The following is a 23579-nucleotide window of genomic DNA, read 5'->3' as shown; positions in this document are numbered from 1 at the left end:
ACTGAAAGGCTTTTCAACCACAAAGCTCATCTGAAGTTCTCAAAGACCTGGGGCTGCTGTGAAGCTGGAGCTGCGGGAGCCCCATCTAGGGGAGCCTTGATTCCCTTGTTATTCAACAGCAAGTGTGAATACTGCTTGAATAAACACCACTGGATTAATGGCCTGTAGTGTGGAGGTGAATTGTTTGTGAGCAATCAGGGGAACTGGCCACCGCACTGAAAGGGTTTTAAAGGGTTTGGAATTGGTGTTGGGAAATGAGCAGGGAGATTTAATGTCTGCCTTTTTTTTTTTCCCTGGCTACTCAGATTCATATTAACGTCCTGTTGTAAGGGTGTGGTCTGAAATGACTCTTGTGCACATTTACCCATGGGGTGGTTTCCTCACGGCACAGGAGGTGGTAGTTGCAAGCTTCTGGCGTTCGGGCTCATCACTCATCACCTTGTTCCCAGGGAATAAGTGTTCTGGCCTCACCATGCAGCCTTGGGGTGCTAGTGTTCTGGTCTTCTGTGAGGTTCCAGAGTTGGGGCTGTCCCCACCTGTCATGGGCAGGAGAGCTCTGGTTCTCTCACTTGTGGCTGGTGGAGGCCCTGCCCCCGCATCGCGTGGTGGGGTGTGGGAGAAGCTTTGCCTCTGGTACCTCTGCGGAAGGAAAGACCTGTGGTAACAAGCACATGGACAGCTTCCAGCAGCCGTGCAGAGTCACCAGGAGTTCCCTGCTTCTGGTTAGGAAAGCCAAAGCTCACCCTTCTCAGAGCCATCCCCCAGCGCTTCAACATTCAGGCCTGTCCACACACGTCCGGTTTTCATACAACTGGCACAGCAAACTTTGGAGGAAAAGTTGATGGGAATATTTTTCTTTGTTCTCGGGAAAGCTTTTATTTTTTCTTCTAGGCTTGGAGTTGTGCTAAGGAACATCTTGATTAAGAATGAAAGATGGGCTTTAAGTGTCCCGGGCTCCCTGTGCATGAGCAGAGACCATCAAGGGATTCGGGGTTGTGACAACCCAAAGAGTGGCCAACACCATTTTGGCTTATTGGGGAGGTAGCCTGAAGGACCCGGACAGTGAAGAGTTGAGGTTCCCATGACATCTCGCTCTACCCTAGCGTAGCTCTGCTTTGTCACTAATGTCTGCTGGGTTTCTGTAAGGTGGGGTCAAAGGGAGGGAGAAGTGTAGATTCTACTGGACAGGGGACAGTCATTTCGCAGAGTGGAGTCAAACACTATCCTGAAGCAAAACCTTGTTCTGGTGGTTTGTAAACTTGGATTCTGTAGGACCCCAGAATTCCTTGGGTAGCTGCCAGATGCTTTTGTGCCGAGAAAAAAAAAGTTGAATGAGCCTCTGCAATTCTATATTCCAGGAGGGAAGGGATCTTGGGATTCATGGGTGGTGTCTTATCTCACCTTCTGTCAGGGACACCCGTGGTATTGGGAGGGCATAGATTAGGCTCCTCTAGACATGCCTCAGTGCCAGGACTTTAATTGTGAAGGGTAAATTTTCCCCTTCAGGAAAAAGGAAGCAGGCAATGGTGCTCTGGTTGTCCTTGGGGGTTAGGGAAGTAGAGAGGAAGGGACTCAGTGCCTTTACCATTCATTCCCCAGGAACACTCTGGGCTCTCTTTAAAGGGGCCCTGGAAGGCCCCTGAAATTTTCAGTCCAGAAACTTGGCCAACTAGAACTCTAGCATTAGACTATCCCACGCAACTCTAGGAAAGAACACTTAAAGCTGGTGTTCTTAGGATGGGAAGCTCTGTCCTGAGATTCTTTTTTTTTTTTTTTTTTTTTTTTTTTTTGAGACGGAGTCTCACTCTGTCACCCAGGCTGGAGTGCAGTGGCCGGATCTCAGCTCACTGCAAGCTCCGCCTCCCGGGTTCACGCCATTCTCCGGCCTCAGCCTCCCAAGTAGCTGGGACTACAGGCGCCCGCCACCTCGCCCGGCTAGTTTTTTGTATTTCTTAGTAGAGACGGGGTTTCACCGTGTTAGCCAGGATGGTCTCGATCTCCTGACCTCGTGATCCACCCGTCTCGGCCTCCCAAAGTGCTGGGATTACAGGCTTGAGCCACCGCGCCCGGCCTGTCCTGAGATTCTATACTTACCTGATGTAGAATTTGAATAGAAAGTGGAGGGGGACGATATATCTTAATTGACTACAAGCCAAATGAGACTGATGATTTGTGAGAGGGTTTACAATTTTAAGATGCAGATTCCCAGGCCCGGTCCATGACCCTGTTAGACCAGATGCACCAGAAGTGGAGCCTGGGAATTTGAATTTTTGACAAGCTCGCTCTTCTTCCCCCACTCATGCACTCTAAAAATTGGGAGCGACTCTGCTAAAGTGCTACAGTACCAGCTCTTCACTAATTATAATGTTTTTCCTCCTTGTTAAACTGAATTAAATAGCCTGGAAGCCAGTTTGTTGCTAAATTGCCACCTGACATCATTTTTAAGTAAAATAATTACACTGCCCCTTGAGCAAGTTGTGGTCTAAGTGCTTCACGCCTATTAGCTGATCTGAGGGGTCAGTGAGTCAAAATTAACTTATTCTGTAATATTTCTTAGGTAGCAAGGAGCCAAATGGGCCAGAGCGTGGGTTTCCCACCTTTCCAAATGGCTTACACCTGTGTGCTCGTGCTCCAAAGTGAGCAAATGTGCAGCAAAAAACCAGTTGCCTTTAAAGGAAAAAAAAAAGTTCTACAGGCCTATCGGGCTTTGAAACTTGGGCTGAGCGATGCTCCATTTCCGTTTCGACTGTGGGTCTCTTTCTTGCCTCTACTGGGAATGAGAAACAGGAGTTCAGAGGTTCCTGGTCTGGGAAGACATACAAGCACATGGGTTATGGGAAGCCTCCTCCTGCTAATGTGTATTTATACTTTGTAAGCTCTGATTCATCCAAGCATTGGAACAGAAATCTGCTTCCTGAGGTTCTGTTTTTAAATAGATAGTTTGCAAAAACAACAATTATTTTTCTTAACATTTTTTTTCCACCCCACAAGCAGCTAAACAACCCAGCTCAGGGTATGTCAGTCTCCAGCAATGCCAACAAACAGCTTGGTTATCTGAGCTAGAAGGGTGCCCTAAGGCAGTTCTCTACGGTTCTGGCCCCAGAAGTCTTAAAAACAAAGTTTAGAAACCATTAGGGCAATCTTGTTGCATCATTTCAAATCCACGAGGTATTTCGGGGTCTATTAAAAATAATGAATTTCCGTTTGCGAACCATTGCCTTCCAATGGCTGTTAAAATAAAACTAAGAGCAGGTTGGGGGGAGTGATGCTTGTAGGGCTGCCGTGGTATCGCTGCCTGGCAGCCGAGGAGCCTAAATCCTGCACGGCACCCTCTGAGATCATGTCAAAAGGGTGCGGCTCTCTTGCTTTGGACATATATTCTACCTGTATTACTCGCTCTTGCATGCTGGGCACAACCTTCCTGGCTTAGAGTGTGTTTCTTTCAAGTCCAAGGCAGCTTTTACAAGTCTCAAATTATGTATCATTATGCCTGGGTCCAGTATTAACCTGTGATATGCAAGTCAGGAAAATTAACCTGGAGAATAAAGGCTCTTAAATCCAGTAAGAACCTTGAATTGAGGCCTGCCTGCTGCCTTCTCCAACCCACCCGCACTGCAAATATCCACACCAGGGCACCCAAGGGTTGAGTTATCCAGAAAGCAAATGCAGATGCCAGCAACATGAAAGTAACAGCTTTGTTTTAAAGAGAAGCTCTCTTGGCAGGGCTGGTGGTGCTCATCGGTGATCCCGGAAGGAAATACAAGTTTGCAGCTGGCTTCCTAATCACTACTCAGGCAACCAAACAGGTTGGCCCCCTCTGTTCTGCACCTGAAGAGTGAAAAGCTGTTTTAATTCATCCTGGCTGAGATATGTGCAGTTGAAATACCTTTATCGTAGATGTTACATGTGAAATACCTTTATCACAGGATGTTAATGCAGTCAAGGACCTTACCCATCAAAGGATCCAACCCCTACTTCTTTCCCAGAAGAGGAAACTGAGGCCCAGAGAGGTTCAAGGTCTCGTCCGAGGTTATACAGAGAGTTAGCAATAGCCAGAACTAGAACTTGGGGCTCCTGCTTCCTGGGCTGCTGTGTTTTCTGCCTCTTCTGGGAATTTGCTAGGTTTATGCCTGGATCCTGCCCTTAGTGTGATTTTCAAGGGTAGAGCCTTGGGAGATCAGCACCTCACAAAAATGGATGCAAAGGCTCAAGGGAGGTCACAGGAGGCGGCTGCTAAGACAGTGTCGCCAATCTGAGCTGGTTCCGCCTAGAAAGTGACATCTGTATAAATCCGGGAGCAGTAGGTGTTTCCTGCATCACAGGCAGATTCAGCTCTGCTCCTTTGTAGGTTGTTCTTTTGTTCTTGGGAAGTTTCCGATTTCCCTTTTAGTTTTTGCTTCATAGAATTAAAACGAGTCGCAGGAAAAGAGGTTCAGAAAGGACATCAACAGGCTCACTAGGTCCTACTGCTCCCTGTGTGTGTGCACACATGTGCACACATGTACATTTTACAGGCGTTTTCAGAACAGCGCTGCTGGCTCACCGGGTCTGAGATGCAGGTGCCAGGGTCTTGGCCAGTGTTAAGTGATTGCAATTACCATTAGGCCTCATCCCATGTTCCCTAACCACTCCCACTCCCCCTGGCAGCTTCCTTCCTGGTTATCACCACAAAAACACCTGAGCATTTAACAGGACTAAAATCCAGATCGCTTGAATGTGATGAAGTTCGCCACGTCTAGTGTGCGGTTGGGCCAGTTCAGACACACCTGACAGTTCCTGGAACTGCCTGTGGGCAGCTCTGCTTCCTCCACCTGACATCCCCAAAAGGCTACACCTCCACACTCTGCCCCACCCAGCACTGATGGATTAGCAAAATCTCCCACAAGTCATCCTTAACCTGTTTGTCGTGTCAGGGTAGGCCAGAAGTACATTCTGTGTAGAAGTTTCCTCTGCGCCCAGGCACCCACACTGAGTGACTTGGAAAAACCCCATCCCCAAGACAGAAACATAAACCCCCCAAGTTCAGGACATGAACAATCAGATGCCCTCTGGGGCTCTCTCTGGCTTTGCAGTGATGTTATTTTGGAAGAATTTTTAAATAATTCAAGGCATAAAGCAGAAAGGAAGAGCGCAAATGTGACACGCCATACAGGTTTGCAACAGACTAAGGAAAAAAGTGCCTCTAGTAAAGAAAAGGGAGTGGGAAGGGGCCGGGAGGGACCACAACCTCTGGCTTTCTCCATCTCCAAGCCCCGTCATTTCCGCGCTTCCTGTGAGCTCTCAGTGGGACAGTGTTGGCTGCAGTGCAGTTACAAAAGAGGTCGTGAACATCTCCTGCAGAGCGTTCAGCCTCCACGTGGGCCTGATCCTTCCTTCACTAGACTGTTACTTTCACCTTCTTGGTGTGCAAAGCCGGGCTGTGTGCTTAGTGGTCAAGAGCATGCATTCTGGAGTAAGACTTCTTTGGTTCCAATCGCAGCTCTTCCTCCCAGCTCCCGGTTTGAAATTTTCCACCTGTGTGTACTAACAACACAGTTTCTGGGCTTTGAGATTTGCCAGATCTGGATTCTAGGCACTGCCATTTACTAACTTGGGAAAGTTTCCAAAGTTCTTTGTGCCTCAGTTTCCTCATCTGTCATGGTGACAATAAATGTGTGCCACTGCAGTATTCATGAAAAGGGCTACAGGAAAAGGAAAGAACACTGCTTTCAGTATTTGCTCTAAGCAACCATTAAAAGATTAAGGAATTCAGCTAGATTCCAACTGACACTCTACTTTCTCACCATTGCTCCATTAAACTGGGCCCGTCAGAGAAGAGCTAAGTGCTGTTGGATGTGGTCGTAGGCAGGACTCCATGATGGCTCCCAAAGGTCCCTGGCCCCTGGTTATTCAATCAAACACTAATCCTGGTACTGCTGTGAAGGGATTTTGCAGATGTCATTAGAGTCTCAAATCTGTTAGCCTTCAAATACAGATTATCCAGGTGGGGCTGGCCTAATTACAGGAGGTTTTTAAAAGCAGAGAGGTTTCTCTGGCTGGTCACAGAAGTCAGAGATTCAAAGCACGAAAGTGATTCGATGCCAAGGCTTCTCCATTAACGAAATGGATGGGGTCACGTGGCAAGGACCCGCGAAATGGCTTCTAGGAGGTCCCCTGCCAACAGCCAGCGGGACAATGCGGATCTTAGTCCTACAAATGTAAGGAACTGAATTCTGCCAACAAGGGAGCTTGGCAGCGGACCTTTCCCTGGTTGAGCATCCGGATGAGGATGCAGCCTGGCTGAAGCCCTGATTTCAGCCTATGAGACCCTGAGCAGAGGACCCAGCTAAGAAGTGTCGAAAACTGTGAGATAATAAACTTATGGTGTCTTAAGTCTCTCGATTTACGGTAATTTGTTACACAGGGATAGAAAATGAACATAGGCTTCTTCTAAAAAGGATCGTACCAGGCTCTGTCACTTGTAGGTGTTATATTTGGTTGTGACTATAAAAATCGTTGTTAGCTTTTTCCCTGATCAATTCAGAGCCGGCTTCCAGTGTAGGAGAAAGAAAAGCTCATTCAAGACAAGAATGAACTATAGGACTGCACAAAACGTGGTGCCTAATTGAAGTCTACAACAGTGTGTGGTCTGAGTGTCGACAGCTGTCTACAGCCTGCGAATAATGAGAATAGAACACAGTTTTTTCCTCTATATCCCTCGAAACCCCTATTTTATAAAATTCATGCCAAATGAGGTAAGCTTAGATACCTGGCCTTGGAGGACTCCAGGACACTCAAGTCTTGAGATAGTCTTCTCTCCTTATGAAACGAGATAATGTTGGACTTCCATTTTCTGGAGGTTTTCAGTGGGTTGGGCATTTTGGAAATACTTTGTATTCCCACCCCCGGCTTCTTCAGAGGCTTCCCCTACAAGGAAGTTCCCTTCTTGGCTGTCGTCACTGCACAGTGGCCACTTCTTTGGCACTGAGAAGGGGCTAAATGTGAAGCCAAAGTTTCTCTCCCACCATCTCTCTGCTAGGATTGCCCTTGCATGGAGGGCAAGGCAGGTGGCTTAGGCAGACATGCACAGCTGGGAGCAGAAAATGAAGGTTTCTCTTAAGTTCAGTGAGCTTTTCTAAAACATTATCAGGACCTGGAATTAGACTTGACAGACATGCAAAACAAGAACCAAAGTTGTTTCTACAACTGGAGCCCAGAAGAACATGAGATTTGGTAAACCGGTACCAGGAAATGCTATCTTCAAGGGAAAACAAGGACAATTTGCTGTATAAAATTCACAGATGGACGCAGAGACTCCTTGTCTTTGAGCTTGTGATTTTATTGAAATCTAGAAGGTTATTCCTGGTGAAGATGCTTGTTGGTATCAAAACAAGAACCCCAAAGCAACCCAGATCCCCAACACCTCTGGGGTAGAAAACTCTGCCGCCTACAAGTGCCTTCAGATTGATGGGGCATTTTCATGGGAGAGCCACCTGAGAATAGTCTTTTCTAGATGCCCCAGGCTCTGCCACAGGCAGACAGTCCACGTGCTAAGCAGTAGGGTACTGGGACAAGGCTCACTGGGGCAGCATTTTAAGGAGAATATATGAATACAGCAGTGTTGCTGCTTCACAAGGTCCTTCTCCAGTGCTGTGACAGGAAGGTCCCTCTAGGCTCCTCCTCCTGGGACACATCCCAAACACCCAGCCCAGTCTCCCACCTCCTGGCTGAGGGCTGCCCTGATTTACCATTCCACCTCTCCCTCTGACAACAGGAATGGATGCGCTGGTATTCATCTTCCCAGGCACCCACCCTGGGTTTGGGAAAGAGCCTTTTGCGTTCTTCTCACCAGTCAAGCGTGTGAAGGAGGAACTGAAAAGGCCTTGGGAGCTGCTGGGCCTAGAAAAATTCCCAGTCAATCCATCACCTGCCTCCTCTGGAGCAGGGTCTGTCAGTCTCTCCACTGTTCCTGGGGCAGGTGGAGAGAGGGATGTGAAGCAACGAGTGGAAATGAGGTGGGAGTGTGCATGTGTCTGTGTGTGTGTGTGTGTGTGTGTCTAAGCGCAGAACAGGACTGGTAACAGAAGTGCAAGCGAGAGGGCGTGGGAGACTGGGAACTCATTTATAAAAGCTCTTCTGCCCTAAAGCAAGTCAAACTCCCTGCTGAGGAGTTGCTTTTTCTTCCTCCCTTTTGAGTCTTGTGTGCTGAACTGACCTCTCCCCTGGCAGAGGTCAGCGCTCTGCTCACCCCGCACACACTCAGCCTTCTGGGGTTTGATCGCCTTAGAGCCTGAAGAGGAGAGAATTCTTCAGCTCTAATTTCTGAGAGAAAAGCCATAGTAAATCTTGTGAAGAAGCTGTTTTTTTTTTTTTTTTTTTTTTTTTTTTTAAGACATATATATACACGTTATGATAAAAATCTTTTGGGAACTGTGCAGAAAACAAAAAGCAAACATAAAAACCATACATCATTATATAGCCCCCTCCCACAGCCTACTTCACTCCTAAAATAAATCAGGCTGGGTAATGAATGAGGTTTTAAGAAATGCAACTGAACTTAAAATACAAGGTCAGTATCTCATCCTAGGTAATCCTTTGGAGGATGAGAAATTCTCCTGATTTTCCCACAGGGTTATTTCAGATGCACTTTCTGAGCCAAACTATTTTAAAAGCGTTCATTCTTCCACTGCCCTGTCAAATGCTAACTTGAGATTCACACGCACTTTTAGAGAGCCTATTAATGATATTAATGATCATGATCAAAGGCAAACCCCAGAGGTTTATGTAAAAATTTCAGACAATTATTTAGGTGCTTTAAAGACCCATCTTCTGAACGAGGGTAACAATTTCTCAATGTTGGCAAAGATGAGGGGTGTGTTGGGATGTGTAGGTTCTAAAGCAGCAGAACCAATGCAGAGGGGCCTTCAGAAGAAAACAAAACACATCTCTTTGTAAGGTTAAAATGTATGACTGTCGACTCACACCTTGTCCCCGAAGCCATTCCTACTCATTTACTTGGAAGTAGGTACACTCCTGATTTGCAGAAAGCCCCTCTTCTAAAGAATACTCAGCGGACCCTCTTTTAACATCTGCTATTTACACGCACACACCACATTTTTAAACAATAGTTCTTAACTATGGTGTCTCCTGAGAATCATCATTTGACGAGCTTTAAAAATACCAACGCCCAGGCCAAACCTCAGGGATTCTGACTGAACTAGGAGCTATCCAGGTGACCCCAGTAGGTGGCCAGTGTAGGGAACCATTTTCAAACAGATGGAGACATTAATACATGGGATGGGAATGTTCATCCCGATGCACTAAAAGCTATGTTTGGCACTTAAAATATTAGAGATAATTTTATTTGACAGATGAAGAAACTGAGGCCTGGGTGGTTACATGACTTGTACCAAAACATGTAAAACCAACTAGTGGCAAAGCAGCAGCCTGGACCCACGGATTGCAGCTTGCAGCCCCATGCTGTTGGGCAGTCCCCAGATCCCAGGCCCAGCCCCAATGTCCAGGGCAGGGCGTCTTTCCTGTGGGTTCGGCCAGATGGCGGACCACCATGATCAAAACACTAAGAAGAAATGAGCTACGCCTCATCGACTGCAGAGGTTCTCAGCATTGCACGCACAGCTATTCAAATGTATTATTCCAACCTGACTGAACTCCTTCTGAAAAGTTATGTACAAAACTAGAGAAACCTGCAGTACTGAAATGAAAGGCAGTGTAGACAGTCAGCCCAGGACTTCATCAGTTCTGAGTAAAGAGTAGATTCACTTGGAAAATACAAATGAATCTACTTGGGGAATGTCAAGATCCTTGGAAAGGAGTCAAAGTGCCATAGTTTAATCCTGCCAAAGACGTCTATCTTAGCTCATAGCTGGGAGCAGAATTGGGAGCAAGTCCACACTGTAAGGAGCACCCCAATAACTGACGGGTCAATTTAATCCAAAGGCTTCATGCTGAGTTTTCAATACTTACATCCTGAAGGCCAATGGTTAAATGGAAAGCTCCTCTGATTATTTTACATAGTATTCAAAACTGCAGAATTATTTCAACAAATAAAACACAAACACTTCTTATAAATAGAGCATAATTTAAAATAGCTGTCTAGAAAAGGGCATTTTTGAATATGTATTTCTTGGGGTGAATTCACTTATTTTTGAAGAACAGAAGTGATACACACTAATTTTTAAAAACAATTTTACTCTTTATTCATAAAACAGTACGTTTCTACTACGTAAGTTTCATCCCCTAGGCATGCACAACCACTTGAACTATTTAAACAGTTTAAAACAAAACAAATGAGAAGATAAGGGAAAAAGAGCTCTCCTGGTGACTTACATAGCTTTTGGTTTTCTAACTTGATTGAAGAAAGTTATTAGGGGAATCTGTCCAATTCACACCTTCTGTTCCCTGATCAAATACTTTAGGGTCAGACATATGGTTTACTGATTTTTTGCTCAAGCAAAGAATTAACATCTTTGATAAGGAATTGTAATGGCAATTATAAGGTAATACGGTGTATGGTAATATTATGCTGCCAAAGGAAACATGTGAATATGATTAAATTCAAGCCCAGTACTGGGTAGCTCTAGATGATTAAAGATAATTTTATCCATTCAAGTCCCCTCTGTTAAGCTGCACATTGACACATATTTGTTCCCTGTCTTGTTAAATAAATAGAGAAACCAAATTAGAGGAAGTCCTGCAGATTTCTGAGAATTTAATTATACCCTTAAATTGCAATACCAATGATATATATTAGATTTCTGTACTGAGTAATTACCTGAATTAACTTCATTTTACAATGCTTAATTTATTTTGTACTAAGGAAGACTTTTAACTATTTAAAATAAACCAACCTAATTTTGATTTTTTACTTGCTTCAACGTGTTTCAATTCATTAATGTTTCAATAATAAGGAATGAACTCTCTTGACAAACCAAGCATGGAAATTTCCTCATAAGAGAAAAGAAGAAATTAAAATGATTTCCATATTCAAGTCGCAGCACGCTGAAGAGAATTTTGAGTTCTTAGGAAAGGCATCTGTTACCTCCAAAGAAGGGCCACTCATTACAGTTTTGTGGAAATATTACAGTAGGGCCTGCCAAGAAGGAATTCAAGGAAATTGGGAATGGCGACATTGTGATCCCAGGTCATTCCCTTGAGCAGAGGTTTCCTTTCCTTATGTGTTCTGCCCTCGCTAAGCTCTTTCTGAAATCAAAGGCCACTGATATGCATAACAATCCATGCTAAAATCCAAACATGACACCAACAGCAAACAATTAACACTGTGATCGCATTGTGGTCCCCAAGATATATCTTGAGATACTTCGGAGATAAGCTATATTCTTCATAAATCAATTTACAGAGGGTTTTTATGATTCTTGCTTTTTATAAAATGAAATACACTTCTATAGTATTAAAATCAGTGAAAAAAAGAACTGCAGCACTTACTCCCATACCCCCAAATGTTTGCTCCTTTGCATTTCACAATTCATATTCATATCTGGATGACAGTTAACCTCCAGTGGCAAAGATAAGAAAATGTGAAAGAAAAATAATACAGATTGTTTCCAGACTTTTCTTGTTTATGGACATTAAAATAACCTCAACACCAATCTATTAAGATGCCACCTGAAAGCACATGGAAGTGGCTTAGAATCCATGCCGCTGAGAAAGTTAGGAAATTCAAAGTGTAACATTAATTGAATCAGATGAATGACTTCTCCAAGCACTGGAGTCACAGGGACTTGAATATAATTTGGGGTACTAGGTAAGTGGTTGAAGAACTTGTTCTTTTTGATGAAGAATACTGACACAGTTTCAGACTTTCAGATGCCAAATTATGAAGATGATTAAGAATGTCAAAACACATACCATTCCCAACAGTGAGAACTCTTCATATCCTACCTAATAAGCCACAATAACAAAAATCCCCTGGCATCCATTTACCCCTTTGTACTTCCAAATATCCAAAGAATCACGCAACCACTCAAATAACAAGAGATCCAGGGGTGTTTCAACCACGGGCAAGAAAAATGCTTAAAGGCAAAATTCCTCAAGCACATGTCACAGTGTGGGAACTGAGAGCCATTCCCTCTGTAAATCCTGTTAAAATCCCTTTTACATGAAGGGATGTGAGGGCTGTGAGGAAAACCACAGCTATCTACAACCGGAGGTGCTATTTTCTCTCTTAGATCACAGTAATTGTTATATCCCCAAATATAACAAACTCTAAAGTCAAGACTTTTCTTGACAGAGAATCATTCTAAGTACAAGTATTAGCCTTAACCACCAAGCCCAGGTTAGCTAATGAAATAAAAATTTCTCAATACCAGAGTGATACTTCAGGGAAAGATTAGAATAAAACAAAAACAACAACAAAAAAACCCAACAAAACAAACAAATAAAAACTTCTCAATAGAAATTTTCTCTGGCGGCTCCAGCTCAAATATCTCCCCCCTAGTTCTGGAGCAGGCAGTGGCTATTGTTCTAGTACAGCTGTCTTTTTAATTCCAGACTCTTTTCCAGAGAGCTGCTTCTTGGTCTATCCCCTGGGTTATTTATTACTTGTGCCCTCCCTATATATAAATCATTCTAATTGCTTCTGTTTAAGAAGATTCAATGATACACTGTGGTCCTGTGTTCAATAAAGAGCACACCTAGAATACTGTTTGCTCTAAGAGAGAGGCCTACGGTGGGCCATGGAAATGCACATTCTACCCAGTACTCAGGGGGTTTCAACTCTGTGCAGCCCAACCCTATTGCATAAGCAGAGTCAGCTCCATTGAAGCTAGTATTCTGTTGGGCTCCCTCTTCTACAGAATCCCTTGACTGGGTTCTGCTGGGAGTAGGAAAAAAGCCAAGAGGGAAGAAGACAGGACACCAGTAGGCAGGGCCATTTCAAGTAGTGTTGGTTAGGCTGGGATCATGGGATAGGAACAGGTTTTTAGGCAGGGTTTGGAATATCAGAGTAACAGTATCTACCACCACAGTCAAACTTGGTGACCAAGATGGAATTTCCTGATCCAAAATGTTGCCATGAAATATGGCTGCTGCTTTGTGAGTCTTACGGAGTCTCAACAAGTGGGGACAGGAGGTGTGGGGAAGGACAGAATGAGATGGAATAAACTACTAATCCATCTCAAGCATGAACCTATACTATGCCTGTTTCTGTATTCTCTTCATTTTGTTGGGCTTTTCTAGGTGATTTTTCTGCTAACTTCAACACTTTAGGGAATATACTTGGTTTTCCTTATTACTTAGGGGAGGTGCTATTTCAAAGGACCACCCCATGTTGAACAGAAAAAAAAGATGTATTGAATGAATAGACCTTGAATATTGTTTCTTTCCTATTTTAGAATGAAATTCGGTTATTGGAAATTTTTAGCAGGTGTCCATCCAAAATAAGTCATTGCTATAATTCACTATGTGACATTTCAGCAAGCCCACTGGAGACAGTGGGTGACATTGTAAAGGGAAGGCTCTGTCTTGAAATTTGAACTGCCTGTGAAGCCTTCCAACTGGGAAACTGGAAACTGGTCACTGAGTTCCCATTAGGTTCTAGTCTGCCCCAAACCAAAATCCTGGAGGTGGGCGCAAGAGCAGGGACTGGGCCATGCTTGAGCTACAGGCAACAACGAGCCTCTCTGATGTCTTCCCTAAAGTTGGGCAGAATCGCCCATCAACTTCAACAATTATAAGGGTAACACCTTCGTGGATGCCATGGCTACCATACAGTAGAACTAGGGAAGAGAGTGGCCCATACACCAAACCCAAGCGTTTTACAAGTTTGAGGGAGTCCGAGGGGATGCATGTGCACATCTGGCCCCAACTGGTGAGCTGGAGGCCATGGCAGCCAGGTTGGACGAAGCACCAGGGAGCGTTCTATTAGTCCAGTGGTTCTCAAACTCAAGCATGTTTCAGAATCACCCAAAGGTAGTTACTCAGCATGGGGCAGGGCCCAATAACCACATTTCTAGCACATTTCCAGACAGCGAAGCTGGTCCAGGACCACACGCTAAGAACCACCAGCCTGTTGCTCCACTGCCCTCCTACTCAGGCTGAGGAGCAGGAGGATGGATTGAACCCCTGGAGGTGAGTGGCACTGTCTTTGCATGGTCCATTGTGTGCTCTGCACAGTGATGTGCCAAGAAGGGGCTCATGATCAGTTTCTTCATACAGTCCTTGCACAGTCTCCTCCCTGACAAGGGGGATGGCTCTTTGTCATTATACTAATTCTCTGAAGACAGTCATAAAATATAATGATAAAGAAGCAACGCTGTTAGAACAAGCATATAGCCTCCTGGTTTGCAATGCTTTGAAAACAAACCATAGCCATAACACAGATAACACACTTCCTATGTAATCATTCTAATTAATTCCTCTAAAATGCCGGCATCTATACACGCAGCTCTCTTGTCACAGGTCTGGCCACTATGTCCTCAACTCCAACGGTACAATCCTCTTTGGTGTTAATGGACTCTTTCGTGTTTCTTTCTTTTCTTGGTTGGGCTGTTCTGAATTGTAGATAATCTTTCAGTGTTTGTGGCTGAGCCGGTTTGCTGTGCCTGCCCTGGGTTATTTTTCATAAGATGTCTGGAGGAGAGACTTTCCAAAACATGCAACTCTTCCTTAGACGTGGTTTTTGCCAAATTTTGTTTCAAAAGTAACCCTGGATCTGACAACTCTGAAGCTGGCAAAACCCTGACAGCTTTGCTTTTTTCCACTATTATTTCTCTTGGGACTAATCGATCACTTCCAAGAGAAACTCTCTTGCGGTGGTCGAAGTCTTCCGCAGAGCTGCAGTTCCTGCGTTTCTGTTGGGTTTTGGCCACTCGTGGACTTTGTTTTGGACCTGGTGATGCTGACTCACAGCTACAGACAGGGCTCCCACTTAGAAGCCCTGTCTTTAACCGCTCCCCAGGATGAGGTTTTTGCTGGCCACTAGTGACTTCTGGCTGGGTCTGATTAACTTTTTCCAGCTTTTGAACAGGAAGCCCCCAGTGGCTCTCAGCTGCCTTTATGTAATCCTTTGCTAGTCCCGTGGATTCTGATGCGGGACTGGAGGAAGCCTGACCATCATTCCTCCTCCTTGCTATCTCTGCAATCACTGAGTTACTAGATGTTTCCACAGTGTCTCTTCTGGTCTGTGATTTGCTCGTGATGCTGCTTTTTGTTTCAGTTCTTTTCACACTGAAACAAACAAAAATGATTTTATGGTTTGTGAAGCTGTCACGGCACAGTTTCCTCCAAATTCCCTCTACCACATTTCCTACACCTGGAAAAGGAGGCAGGCACTACCTGCCTTCTTGCCTCCCCAGCAAATCTGGAAACACCCCCCACAACAAGTGTATGTTTAAATGCAGATGGAATCAAGCAAAAACCTTCACATTTTCCATTATACTAGGATATACCTGCTTATCAATCATTGGGTTAAAAATGGATTTATGATGGTGTTCCCATTTTAACTAAGGCAAACAGGTATTCATTTCTGATGTTAAGGGTCAGTACTGCTTATATGCTGACTTTTTTTTTTTTTTTTTTTCCAGGAGTAGACTCAGGTTCTGTGAACACAAATGTACACATACACACAATTTCTACTTGTGAGTAAAGAATAATCTCCTGGAATTTCTCTCAGGCTATTTCAAGGTATTACCCAAATACAACCACCACTTAGCTGGTGTCATGTTTGTTGATCAAACTTGATCAACAAATGGGAGTAGGACTTAGTTAATATAATTTGAAATGTCCTGGAAGAAATTCCAGATAGCCAGCATGAAAGGCAATAAAATGCAATCATGGAAGACAAAAGAGTGTCGATATAGCTGTATATAAGCCCCTTGCTTCTAACGGCATGCACAACAGACAATGTAACTTCACTCTGATGATAAAATGAACTTTGAGGGGCGGGATAGAAGTTGCACAGGGAGAATTAGAGACTACAGATCTTAACTTCAGCATATGTTTACAGGTCTGTGAATGGCAAGAAATTTCCTCAACCACCAAAACATTGAAAGCTGAAATATTTATTTTGGCTAGCTTCAGTGTGAAAACAAATACATACAATACTCATGTTCTTACTGTTGACACCAGGAGTATGAGGATTATTGTAATTATATTAAAGTCGGAACAAGGATCTTAGGAAAGGAATGTATTTTTTAGATCTGTCTGTAGTCCCTCTGAAAGTGGTATGAAACACACCACCAACAGGTGCTTTTCATCTTCAAAGAACGTGTCATTAATTACTCCTTGCAACACACCTGTGAAGCAAGGACTCTATCCCTACTGTCCAGAAAGCAAGAGAGTCAGGAGGGAGGGGAGAGCAAGTACATGATGGAGGGGAGTTTGTGCTTCAGTTCCAGGCACTCTGTTTAATTCTGGACTTCATGTTATCTATCCATACATAGAGGCAGTCACAAATGAGAAAAAGGAAACACATTGCACCTACATTTCTTTCAGAGCATTTCTCCGGAGCTTTGCACTGGGAGGAAGTGAACTCTCTGCACACTCAGCAAAGTAATCAGACACTCCATGGAGAACTCTTTCTGTCTACTCCAAAAGATAACAAAGGTTCAACCAGAAATCTATTAGCTGAACATGAGAGAAAACAGTTACACTCTGAATGCCCAATGAACACATTTATTTTTGTAAAGACTGAATGAAACTGCTCAGTGGTAAGCTATTTTAACCTTTTTTACCTAGAACTTTATGGTTAATTGTAACTTCTTTTGGACTCCCAGTCTACATTTCAAACATTAATATGTGCCATAAACATACAAAACTGTAAGGCAAAGAATGCTGATTCCAAACCATCTGGGAAGTCTTGTCCAATATCTGGTAACTGTGAGGCCCAGGCTGTGACAAAAGCCCCAGAATCCTACTGTGTGGGGCAGCGTGCCTGTGAGCTCCGTTCTTCCAGCAAGACCTGGTGACACAGTGGTCTACACCCTTACCATCCTAAGAATTCCCCATATTTTCTCTATCTGCAAAAATAAAGAATATTTTGTGGCCGGGCGCGGTGGCTCACGCCTGTTATTCCAGCACTTTGGGAGGCTGAGGTGGGCGGATCACGAGGTCAGGAGATCGAGACCATCCTGGCTAACACGGTGAAACCCCGTCTCTACTAAAAATACAAAAAAAAAAATTATCCAGGCGTGATGGTGGGCACCTGTACTCCCAGCTACTCAGGAGGCTGAGGCAGGAGAATGGCATGAACCCAGGAGGTGGAGCTTGCAGTGAGCTGAGATGGCGCCACTGAACTCCAGCCTGGGTGACAGGGTGAGACTCCGTCTAAAAAAAAAAAAAAAAAAAAAAAAAAAAAAGTTGTAACACCCAAGACCGTAGCAATAGTCAAATATTTTAATATTGGTATTTTGAAAACTGGAGTTTGTGATTCTTGGCTACTAAAAAATTCGGGACTTTTTTCCTTATACTAACCACCACTCTGGTTTTATATAATTCATAGATTATCTGCCTATCTAGCCTTTTGTGTTCCCATGGAAGCATCATAAGGAAGTAATTATAAAATGTAAAAGCCTACCTACCTTGCCAACATTAACCCATTTCATAGTTTTGGAATCTCTTCTCCTTTTGGTTATCGAGTACATAATCCAGACGAGTATTAACTCCTCTCATTTTCTGAGACACTAAGTATTCTTCCCCATCAAATTCCAATAAAATGTTGCTACCACCAGAAACAGCTTTAGTAAACTGTCATTAGGTCCTTGCTTTAGAACGACACTGGAATTAGCAGTGACAGCCCCAGAGCACCTGGTGGGTGGCAGCCATGAGTACCACGCCTGGTTACCCTATAGGCTGAGGGGATGTGCTTTGCCTAATCACTGCCCTGCACCACTGAGGATGGGCTCTCCATGCTCTTCAGTTGTGCCTATCCATCTCAGACCTGGGCCAGTGTCATTCAAAGTCATATCTGGTTATAACCCAAGTGAGTTTTAAGCTAGTGAACAGAATATTCTATGTTTTATTGGATTATACTCCCTTTTTTTTTGGTTTGTTTTCTAAGACTTACTAGTTGGCCAAAATGAGTGACATCTTAAAATTCAAATGAGAGAGAGAGAGAGAGAGAGAGAGAGAGAGGAATCGAGATTTATGTGTGAAACACTTCTAAACATGCCCTATAAGTACAGTAGAATCTCCCCTTACAACCACACCCTGTAAGTGCTGTATTTTCAGAGCTGAACAATTAACATAAGGAGCATGAGTCAGGCTTTGAACAACTCTGTGGGAACCAGAAAGCCTTTTGCTATTAGGAATGATGTAAATTCCCCAAGGCTGGAAGAAATCCACAATGCAAGGCAGACAGGGTCATAAATAACAACAATGAATACTGCATATGCCACATAAAGTATTATGCTGCGATAGTGACACTCTCTTCAAATCTTGTATTAAATTCAATCACTGCCTTTATTTATTTATTTTAAAAATTCAGTTTAAAGAGCACTATGCATTTCCTTTGGGAACTTCAAAAACTCCTTTAAGAAGCAGAGCAGTCGGCTCTCATCCCAAATTCCTCTGACAACAATGAGGGAAAATGTCCTTGGAAGAAACGGGACAACAGAAAAGGTGACAGAGTGACAGGAGGAAATGTCCTGTTCAAAAAGTGTAAAATCTGTGACTTAGTTTTCATTTAAAAAAAAAAAAAAAAAAAAAAAAAAAAAAAAAAAGAAAGAAAAAAGAGAAGAAAAGAAAAGAAAAAGAAAGAGAAAGGCAAGGCGGGGTCTCCTGCTTACAAATTAAAACCACATTTGGCAATTTGTTGAAGGAGGCATATTTACATTTGTATGAAGACTGGGTGGGCAGGAAAAAAAAAGATTAGACTCCCTCTTCAGCCCCTGAGCTGTCAGGTCTCATTAGAAATCTCTTACTCTAACATTTCTAGGGTCAATTCACTCCCCTTTGTCTCTAAATCAAAGCCTCCAGTGCCACTCTCCCCTGCCCCCAAACAAGTATTCCTTAGGAAGCAGCTATCACCTGGGAACAGGATTTCCTAAAGGGAGTCGTCCTGATTACTAATGGCTTCTCACATCTGGCATCAAAATGCAATCTGAGGCTTATCCGGAGGCACAACGCCAAGATACAGATATATAATGTGTGCTAAGAGGGGTTGCAAGTGCCTTCTGGGCTTACGGGACGACCCTACTACTTTTCAGATTCTGCCATGAATAATGATCCCATCAGCTCTTGTAAAGAATGAAGATAAACCCAACATACTCAAAGAGGCTACCAAAGAGTTGGCCATCCAAAGTCCAGAATGAGGACATTCTGAGTCCCCATGGACTCAGATATTCCACAAATATCATTCCTTGGTATACTCCTTCCCAGCCATCTGCCTCATCCCCACTCTACCTCCTATTTTGTTTTACTTTTAGGTTACACTTTGAAGAGTTTTGATTCAAAAGTTTCTCTCTATAAAGAATGTCAGTACATAGTTCCAGGGCAAAACCAAACAGAAATAGGGCAAAGCCCTGGCCTCTAGGGAGATACCCTCCTTCAAACAACCTAAGCAGCCTACGCAGGCCACAGGGCAAGGGATCAGGACTTTTCTCCATCTTTGGGGGTATTCTGGAGACCACCACCCCAAGGATGAAGACAGTCAACACTCATGTCCCAGTACAGAACCAAGGGGAAGGCTGAACAGATGAATGTTTGAGTATGATGATGGGTGACATTACCGTATTCCTGTATGGGCTGACCTGGGAAACACATTTTAAATTCCAGGATAGAAAGGACTGCAAAGAGAGTCCTCACCAGGATGAGCTAGGTGACTAAGATATCCTTCTTGCCTCTAATCAAAGAACAGGCTGATTTGAGATGCAGTTAGAAATACTGGGCTGGGTGCAGTGGTTCACGCTTGTAATCCCAGCACTTTGGAAGGCCAAGGTGGGAGGATAGCTTGAGCTCAGGAGTTCAAGCCTAGGCAACATAGTGAGACCTCATCTCTACAAAAAATTAGCCAGGCGTGGTGGTGCGCACTTAAGAGTCCCAGCTACTCAGCAGGCTGAGGTGGGACGATCACTTGAGCCCAGGAGGTCAAGGCTGCAGTAAGCCATGACTGTGGCACTGCATTCCAGCCTAGGTGACAGAGTAAGACTTTGTCTTAAAAAAAAAAAAAAAAAAAGAAGGAAAAAGAAAAAAGAAATACTGGGCAATGTTTAAGTCCCAAAAGCACATTGAAACTGTGGATAAACCAAGGAGACACCCCACAGTGACTCAATGAAAACTGGTTTTGAACAGAACACTGTTGGATTAATGGGAGATAGGGAGAGAAGTTGGCCTAAAATGGCAGAGAAAACACCTGCTCTTGAACTTCCAACCTCCTCATGCAGTCTATAAAGCATAGGAGGGGCTCCCGCAGGCCAGTGGGAAGACTGGCTGCATCAGAGGCATAGAACGAGTCTTTTGAAAATGGAGATTCCCAAGACCCCTCCCTGGAAGCTCTGATTCACGAGATCTGGGGTGCGGCAAGGGCATCTACATTTAGGTTCCAAGGTGATTCAAAAACTGCCGATATACATAACACAACACTCAGCAAGGCAGAGCAACAGATAAATACAAACTGGTACAATGAGACAGTCTTTGGCAAAGTGTGGTCTGTTTATCCCATGCATCAAAATCATGTGGGGAGTGTGTTAAAAAATGTTCTAAGTTCCACCCCAGAATTTGGATCTCTAGGAAGCAGCGTCAGGGCATGTATATTTTGGGCAAGCTCCTCGGTGATTCTGATACTCAGCAGAATTACTGAACTTCTGCCCTAAGGGCACACAGAATTGATAACTGAGCAGAATCCCACAGAATAATCCAATCAGGCAATACTGAACTCTGTACCTGGCAATGCTTGAAGCCCTTGAGGGAAAGGACCTTGCTTTCACAGAGCCCCTATCTCAATGGAGAAGACAACAAACAAACAAATAAACATGTGTCACGTGGTGATGATATTATGAGGAGAAATAAACATCCAAAGGGCCATGGGGTGCTATTTTAGATATGGCAGTCAGGGAAGGCCGTGGTAGGTAACAAGGTGGGCTTTACACTGAGACCTGAGTGAAGGACAAGCCACAGGAAAGAGCATTTTGGGCAGGGGGAAGAGGGAACACCAAGGCTCTGAGGACAGAGTATGCCTGGATGGTACAGAAACTGGAGAGTAAATCAGGGGAAGAGGTCAGGAAGCTGGAAAGAGGGGTGTGTGTGTGTACTGGTGGTGAAAAGGCAGATCTTGTGTGACTTTTGTAAGGATGGCATGTTTTATTGTGAGGAAGATGATATGCCCATGGAAGCTTCCTAGAAGAAAAGGGGCTTGACATTTTAAAAGGAATACCTTGGGCGTTGTAGAGGTACATGGTTACGAGGAGGAAGACTAGTGATGAGGCCTCGGCAATGATTGATTCATTCAGAGGTGATGGGTCCTGGAGGAGAGCCTGCTTCTTGGGGAGCAGTGGTTAGACTGGAAATATAATTTGATGGGAGACCCAACAAAATGTGCTGATGGACTGGATATAGAGTGGGAGAAAGAAAAGTCATTGGTGACTCCACAATCTTTGGTTTAAATAACTGGATGAAGGAAGTTGGCCTTTACCAATGCGGAAAACATAGTAAATTTAGGGTCAGGCTTGGGGAATAAGACCAAGAAATCAGTTTTAGGCGTTGCTATGGTATGACTCTGTCCCCTTCAAAATTCAGGTGCTGCCAATGTGATGGTATTAAGAGGTGGGGCCTTGAAGATGTAATTAGGCCATGAGGGCTCCACCCTCATGAATGGGATTAGGTGTCTTTATAAAAGGGCTTGAAGGAAGGAGCTGGAACTATTGTCCTTCTACCTTGTGGGGACACTGCTCCTCCTTTCCGGAGCATACAGCAATGAGACATCATCTTGGAGGCAGAGACTAGCCCCTCACCAGACCCCAACCTGCTGGTGACTCGATCCTAGACTTCCCAGCCTTGAGAATAATAATAAATTTCTGTTCTTTATAAGTTACCAGTCTCGGGCATTGTGTTACAGCAACACTGATGGACTAAGATAGTGTAAGAGTCCTCCTGGATATCTAAATGGAGGTGCTGAGCAGGCAGGTAAGATACAGGTTTCCGGCAGAGGGAGGTCTGAGCTGCAGACACAAAGTCCTCAGAGTCAGTCGGATTTTGGAAATGATTTTGGATGAGTAAAAGAAGTTGAGAACATGAGGAGGATTCAGGAAAATAGACTATGAGGGAAGCACCAGTGAGGAGGAGAAAAATCAAGACAGCATAATGCTCCTGGAGGCAAGAGAGAGTGACATGGAGGCAAGAGAGAGTGACACGGAAGTGAAGAACAAAATGCCAATGAAAGTGACAACTGTTTGGAACACTGCCGACTGGTTATGAGTGAAAACTAATCACTGGAAGGAAGGTGACTTTGACATAAGCTGTTTTTGGTGAAGTGCTGGGATCCAAGCCTACCTGAGATGGGGTCAAGGGAGAAGTGCAAGTGGCTGCACTGGCACTTCTCCAGTATGGAGACAGACTGGAGACCAGAACTCCCGAGGAGAAACAGAATGTGAACTGTACAAGCAACTTGAAATTTTCTACAGACCCATTAAAAAAGTAAAAGGACACTTTTAAAGGTGACATTACATTTCAATAATATATATTTAACATAATATAAAATATTATAATAAGTAATCAATGTAAAAAAATATTCAGATGTTTTATATACTAAGTGTGTGAAGTCTGGTGTGCACGTTATACTTAGATTACATTATTTCTGACTTGTCATATTTTAAATACTCCATAGTCAAATGTAGCCAGTGGCTACAAGTACTGGCCAGCACAGGTCTAGACAACACCACTTTGGAAGAATTTTGCAGTAAGGGGGAGCAGAGAAAAGGGGGCCCCCACCACTGTCATCCTCAATACAGCTTGAGGCAGATATTAATACCACGCCCCAGGGTCAGATGCTGCTGGCTAGAAACTGGTGTGACATGGACACACAGCATGGGATGGTAACACCACTACCCATCTGACAAACATGACCTATGTTGGGAATGACTTGCAGCCAGCTCTCCAGCAACTGGCTGAAGGCTCTAAGACAATAATATTAGTTGAGGTTGGAGTTTATGGGGGCAGATCTTCGGGGCCATGGCATTAGGCTACTGTCACTCCAAGAGTTCTTGGGGTGCACCAGCCAATCCTGGCTCATCCTGACCACATGGCCCACCCCGTATGATCCTCCTGGTACCTTTAATAGCCATACTGGAAGCATATGGCAGAAGCCATCCCACCAAACTCTTGTTTTTAGGATTGTAAAACATCATGTGGAGGCAATAATGGGATGAAAAAAAGCTATTCAATGTCATTAAAATTGTTCTCAAGGTAGGACTTCATGAATTCTCAGTCTTCATCTTTTGAGAGTTGGACCTGTTTTTCCCATGGTTATGTACAGGAGTTTCTTCTGATTCTGTTACATTTAACCCCAAATGAAAATAATTAATGGCCGGGTGCGGTGGCTCACACCTGTAATCCCAGCACTTTGGGAGGCCAATGTGGGTGGATCACCTGAGGTAGGAGTTCGAGACCATCCTGACTAACATGGTGAA

At 44.0% G+C, this 23579-nt stretch overlaps 1 protein-coding gene across 5 annotated transcripts in view; it reads right to left on the bottom strand.

Annotated features, from left to right (window-relative positions):
- Positions 1–1774: 1774 nt before the first annotated feature.
- The window catches only part of SLX4I (SLX4 interacting protein), a 203531-nt gene continuing 181726 nt past the window's right edge, over positions 1775–23579 (bottom strand). For 3 of the 5 annotated variants that reach the window (XM_011741154.3, XM_071079663.1, XM_011741151.2), the window contains 2 exons: positions 16442–16542; positions 1777–15186 (listed from right to left, as the gene is read on the bottom strand). In XM_011741154.3, the coding sequence (XP_011739456.2) occupies positions 14466–15186; positions 16442–16542 (822 nt within the window). In that variant the 3' untranslated portion in view covers positions 1777–14465. Of the gene's footprint in view, positions 15187–16441; positions 16543–23579 lie in introns of all 5 variants that reach the window. The other 2 variants (XM_011741155.2, XM_011741152.3) reach the window with 2 other exon arrangements.

Source organism: Macaca nemestrina, chromosome 15, assembly GCF_043159975.1.
Source record: "Macaca nemestrina isolate mMacNem1 chromosome 15, mMacNem.hap1, whole genome shotgun sequence".
Classification (NCBI taxonomy): domain Eukaryota; kingdom Metazoa; phylum Chordata; class Mammalia; order Primates; family Cercopithecidae; genus Macaca; species Macaca nemestrina.
Note: the sequence above shows the minus strand (reverse complement) of the source record. Positions and strands in the feature narration are given on the sequence as shown.